Source organism: Lycium ferocissimum, chromosome 5, assembly GCF_029784015.1.
Source record: "Lycium ferocissimum isolate CSIRO_LF1 chromosome 5, AGI_CSIRO_Lferr_CH_V1, whole genome shotgun sequence".
Classification (NCBI taxonomy): Eukaryota; Viridiplantae; Streptophyta; class Magnoliopsida; order Solanales; family Solanaceae; genus Lycium; species Lycium ferocissimum.
In genome coordinates this window covers 15626307-15632495 of record NC_081346.1, presented here as the reverse complement: position 1 = coordinate 15632495, position 6189 = coordinate 15626307, and the positions used below count along the sequence as shown (strand labels likewise).

The window sequence follows — 6189 nt, the reverse complement described above, 5'->3', positions numbered from 1 at the left end:
GCCCACGATACAAGTCCCGTATAGTTACATTTTTTATTCGATTCTAAAGCAAAAAAGGTTTATTTCAAAAAAATTTTATTAGTATATTTGACGGGGTTTTAAAAAAAAAAAATTTAGTACGTAGGAAGAGCCGCCGGTTCGCTGGGCTCCGTTTCGGGTCGGGCCCACCACAAAAAAGGGATCTGGGACATTATATTTTCCCCCGGAGCGAGTTACAATGTGAGAAGCATCGCAATAACGCCCCAATCAAAGATTTTTATAAAGAGTTTCGGCTGATCAAACCGTGCGAAAAAAAAAAATTTATTTACAAAAAATTAAGCGATATACGACGCTAGATCATGAGAAGAAGAAAATATGGGAAAGCAAAAATAGGTTCCAGATTTAAAAGGGTTCCGTATTGAGGGGTTTTGGTTTTTTTTGGATCATGACAAACCGAGTATCCACCCTCATCATAAATAAATCCTCCTGATAAAAACCACACCTTTCAAAAGGGGTAAAGATGAGTTAAACCCCCTGGAAAACAGAGGAACGTATATGGGATCAAGCGGTCCAAAGAAAAAGGAGACATGGGGTTAGTTAGCTGACCCCGCATACAAAAAACCAACCTCCAAATTTTCGGAAATTTGCCCGACGCAAACTCTGTAGCCACAACAAAAGTCCTCTATGATTTGCGAAATGGGGAAGGAATAGCCAATTGCAAAAGGATAAGTGTAAAAATCGTGGGAAAAGCCCTTTAATAGGGGAGTCATTCTCATCTCCAGAAGGGCATTTCATCTCCTTTTTCTACATTGATAACGTCAATATCGGAAAAAATTTGCACTTTCGAACCTTGGGGGGGGTTGTTGGATCAATAAAAAATTTTCCCTTCTTTCCCAAGGACTCAAGAGGGGAGAAATGCCAAAAAATCAAAGGGGAAATTGAAACCAAAAAGGAAAATACCGGGAAAAGAAACCCCCAGTTCTTCTTTCGAGTTAAGGGAAAAACATCGAAAATGTTCTGATTGGGTGAATTGGTACCGTTTGCCGGGATTGGGTTAATAATGGAAGAGAAGAATGGTTGGGGGTTAAAACCAAGAGAATGGAATTGAAAGATTATAATTTTTTTTATAAAAGTTGAGAAAGTGACAAAAAATGAAGACTTTTTTATATGTATTCGAATTAGGAAGTTGAAAAGATGGAAGTTCAAATGATAGTTGTTTCCAAAAAGAAAAATAAATCAAGGTGCAATTATGAATATTCTACATCGTGCAAAGAGCATTAAATCCGAAGCCTATGGCTGTCTTTTCAGACGGTGGAACTAGGCGTTTTGTGTTCCCGCCATTAGATAGCTTCAGAAGGTTCAAATCCCTCGATTTAAATGTTTTACCGGAAAGGGGGACTATCCGTATACAGGAAAAAACGAAAATTTTACACGGGCGTCAGCTAAAAAAACAAGGGGTTAAAGGAAGGCCAAGTTTTTTCCCCGGGACCAAAGAAAAGGACTACTTTTTTTACCAGGCAAATTCACCGTAGAAAATTTACCCCAAAGTGATACCCGATAAGCTATTAAAGGGAATATCACGTTTGCCCGTTACTCAATCCCCATTCCGATTAAAATTGGATTAAAGGGCCATTTAAATTTTTATTAAGTCATTATCAGAAGTTTTAAAGGGAGGTTGATTCATACACTAAAAATTTTGGGACAAGTTATGAATCGAGGATCGAGACACAAGGCAATACAAATATTTTATTAACTTCAAATCACATTATTAAAAAATTTTTTTATCTTTTGGGAAAATTCCCCTTCTTTTTCCTTAATTTTTAAAAGTTAAATACCCCGGGAGGCATTTCACAACAAACTTCCGGGCTGTGCTTGTTCTTTAGTTTTAACTTTACCTTTTCTATATTTCATACTAATTATTGCATACTTATACACTAACTTTGGCAAATCAAGTCACATATCCTTTAAAACCCCTCAAACAAGTGCCTTTTTGAGGGAAAAATTATATTTTTATATTCAAGATTTTTTAATTCTTACATTTATGAAACATCTTTAAGAAAAAATTTAAAAAATTTATGACTCAAACAACATAGCGGGCCAGAAAACAAGTATTTTGTTTTGGGTAAAGACGTATATATACATATTAAAGGGGAAAATTTAAAACGGGCGATACTTTTCTATTTACAAAACATAACATTACAAACCCTATACAAAACATGTTTTTTTTTTAAAATATATTTTTTATTTTTTAAAATTTTTTTTTTTCCCCAAAAATTTTGTAGAAAGTTGTAAAAATTGATATCCGCCAAGGTAAAAAGTTTTTTAAAAAATTTAGGGATAAAACTTTAAATTTATATTCGTCAAGGCTTAAAAATGCCAAAAATTGATGAAAAAGATAAATTTGTATCTCCTCAAGGCTTAAAATTTCACTACATTTTCAGAAAAATTCATGTTAGATTTGAAAATTAAAAAAACTACATCAACAAAAAAACTTGATACAACATTCAAGACTTAAAATAATTGCTCAAATTTTTTTAGAAAATGTATATCTTGCTCGACTTAAAAAAATTCGCTCAAATTTTGTGATAAATGGAATTCTCGACGGCTAACATTAGTAAAATTTTTTGATAAATGAATGAAGGGGTTATAGTACTCGACTTAATTTCATTCACATTTTTCGTATATAAAGTTCATTTTAAAATTTTTCCCCAAAAATTTAAATACAACTACAACAACATGTAACAATTTTCATAAAATATTCAGATTAAATTTTTGCCACTTTTAGGTATAAAATTATTTTAAAAAATTTACTACACATACACATTTCAAAATTTTTAAAATATTTTATTTAAAAAAATTATTTTTGAAAAAAATAAAAAAAAGAAAATACATAAAAATCCGTATATTTCGAAAATTCTTTTTGGAAATAAAAAAAACTACTATATATTTTATAATAAAAATTTTTAATTTAAATTTCCCATGTCATTTTCCCTTTTTTTATTGGTCCCAATTGGAAACCGTATTTGTCGGTTCCTATTTTTCGACTAGAATGCCGTGCCTCCGCGTTCTTTCTTTTTTCTTTTCTTTTTCTCCTTCTAGAAAAATTATTCTAGAAAAATTAGTTTATGGTCTATTCTGTTGGACACAAAAAAGACATTTTCATATGACTACTTGCTATTCGTTATTTAGTATTTATTAAATTAAAATCAAATTTGTCTTGCGTAAAAAAAAAATTCCAAAGGACGAATTGTCATGCATTTGGATGTTTTGGAGAAAAATAAATTATCCCTAATTTATCCCCTCATAATTTTATACCATCTAAAAGATTGGCAAAAAAAATCCAAAAATAAAAAGATTTAGTTTTAAAAAAATTTTTTTAAAAGAGAAAGATAAATTTATCGGGCAAAAATTTTTACCTTCTACCAAACATTAAAAAAAATTAAAGGGGATATCCCTTATACCTTTACCAAACGATCCTTTTTTTAAATTTAAAGTTAAAGGATGTTATGAATCCAAATAGAAAACAAAGAAAAGAAGGAAAAGAAAGTCCCGTGTTCACATCGCGTATAGTGAAGTAAGGAAGGAATATGCTTGCCCCTATATGGATCCTGTTTTCTTATTGGGCTTCACAATCTGCCATTTATATTCCCCAAGACATCTACTACTTGAGCTTTCTTTTTCCCTTCTTTGGTTCAGCCCGCTCCTGGCCCCACACATTTTTTATTAAGCACGCATCATTTACCACTAATATGGATCCACGTGTCCTACCTTCCTCCCGGTTTATATCGACTCTTCTCGGCTAAGGAAAGTCCCTCACTTGCCTAATCCGCTATTTGCTCATTTTTCTTGCTTTTTACATTGACTTAAAAAGCCTTCCTGAACACTCTTTTAAACAGATCAAGCCCAACATCCACAAAAAAACCCAAGGACATTAGTGGAACTTTTAAAAATACAAAAATAGTCTGGTAACCTCACAAACTGTTCTTCCAGTTAAGATTTTAAGATACCCACCAATAACGTTCATAGATAAAAGTTGCCATCAGCCATTTTTATACATTTCTTTACTGTATTTTTTAAGAAAAAAAAGGGGTCGCGATTGAGGTGGAGGTGAAGATTCATCAGCTAAGGAGAAGAACGTGAATTGGGAGGCCGTCTCAAAACCCTATGCTGTTGTATGGGTTGACCCAAAAGGCAAATGCTCCACAAAAGTGGACGATGACGGTGACACGTCACCTTACTGGGATGAAAAGCTAGTGATTCCCTTATATTCCCCAATCGAAGAATCAACTCTGTACATCGACGTCGTTCACGCTAACGCACCTGAAGGTACCAAGCCTCTCATCGGCTCCGCCAAGCTTCCGTTACGTGATGTTGTCGATAGCGTCGGAATTGGAAATTCCTCGGAGCGTTCGCTTGAGTTGAAGCGACCTTCTGGTCGTCCTCAAGGGAAGGTAAAAGTGGAAGTTGTTGTTCGTGATCCGCGTTATCGTGCGCCGGATCCTTATTATGCGCCTCCTTATGGTGTACCTCCACCGGCTGGATCAAGGGATTACCCTGCTCCTCCACCGCAACCTTATGGCGGAGCGTACGGGGCAGGTGTTCCTGCCCCCTATGCTGCCCCGCCAGCGGGTTATCCGTATAGCGCTGCTCCTGCTCCAGCTCCGGCTTATGGTCAACAACCAAATTACGGTGCTTCTGCTCCGGCTCCAGCTCCCGGTTATGGTCAACAACCGAGTTACGGTGCTTCCCCTGCGCCGTACGGGCAGCAGGGTAGTTACGGACAACCTGGTTACGGGTCGCAAGGAAGTTATGGGTCGCAGGGTAGTTACGGGCAGCAAGGAGGCTACGGGCAGGGAAGCTACGGGCAGAAGGCGGGGTATGGGTATGAGGAGAAGAAGAAGGGGAAGTTTGGAGGAATGGGGTTGGGAGCGGGATTGGCTGTGGGTGCGGTTGCAGGGGCACTGGGTGGACTTGCAATTGCGGAGGGTATTGATCACATTGAGGATAATATTGCTGATAAGGCGGCAGAGAAAGTTGAGGAAGATCTCGATGATGATGATTATTATGATGATGACTAGAAAAATACCTACCATCTTTGATTTAGTTGATTTTGATTCGCAATTTCTTGGGTTTTATTATCCTGAAAGACAAGGGTATTTAATGTCAAAGCAAAAACTTGTAAAATTTATGCAACTGTTGTTTGATGTACTAATATGTTTTTGGGGTATCGATCACATAACGTGAATGGATGCAAGTTGTTGCTATAATTTCAAGGTCTTTGTGTCCAAAAATTCCATTCTCCACATCTGTCTCTGAGGTTCGAATGCTCTGGATTCTGCGATCTCTAGTGATTACACATGTATTAATTTGGGGATTCTGCTGAAAATGAAGGACCAACCAAATCATTTGTGTATTGCATCTTTCACTGTATTTGATAGTTGATACATTGAATCTTGTACTTTCTTCTCATGTTTTTATGTGCCCATCTTGAATGTTTCACGCTATACTGCAGAGTACCACTCATTTAATAGAGGCTGTGTTTGGTATACATGTAAACTTGGTTAGACCTCTAGTTCAGCCATGTCTATTACTTTAATAATGCTAATTCAAAGTTATGACACTCACAAAATGCCTTCAATCTAAGTTTTATTTGAAATGATTGAGGAATCACTCTTCAAACACACCTTATAGAAATAGCTTGAGAAAAAGAAAAAAAAAGATAAACAAATTAATAAAAAGTAAATTAAAAATTCAGGATAGATCAATAGCCATTGAGGGTCAGACTTCAGAGTCACGTTTTAATTACCAAACAATCCCCAAGCTTCACCGTATTATTTTGTAACCGTTGAGTTAAGAACTCAACTTATGAACTATAACGCTAACACATAGCTAAAACATGCCATTTGCGTTGTACTTTTCATGTTTTAATAGTGATCATATAATGTAAGTTATTTATGTCCTTCAGCGGATCCGGCTCCTTGACACTTCATCTATATAAGTTTAAAGGTTTGGAGTAATAATAATTACTCCCCGTCTCAAAAAGATTGTCTTACTTTTCGTAACTTGTTGTCTAAAAAAAGATTGATCATTTCTATATTATAAACAAATTTAACATTTTAGAAATAAAAATATTTTATTCAAATTTTTGCAATTTTCAAAATTCTTTTTTAAATTTTTGCAAAAATCCCAAAAATTTTTTAAAATTTTTTG

The 6189-nt window shown here is 35.2% G+C and overlaps 1 protein-coding gene across 1 annotated transcript; it reads left to right on the top strand.

Annotated features, from left to right (window-relative positions):
• The first annotated feature begins 534 nt into the window (after positions 1-534).
• On the top strand, positions 535-5222 carry LOC132057595 (protein SRC2 homolog). The gene is made up of 2 exons (XM_059450223.1): positions 535-571; positions 4081-5222. Exons 1-2 carry the CDS (start codon positions 535-537, stop codon positions 5055-5057), a joined length of 1014 nt encoding a protein of 337 aa, XP_059306206.1. The 3' UTR covers positions 5058-5222.
• Positions 5223-6189: the final 967 nt, after the last annotated feature.

Excerpts from the sequence above, each read along its gene's own strand:
- LOC132057595 (XM_059450223.1), top strand. The coding sequence starts at position 535 with ATGGGATCAAGCGGTCCAAAGAAAAAGGAGACATGGG. Across the intron at positions 572-4,080 it reads AAAGAAAAAGGAGACATGGG|GTGGAGGTGAAGATTCATCA; the intron begins GTTAGTTAGCTG and ends GTCGCGATTGAG.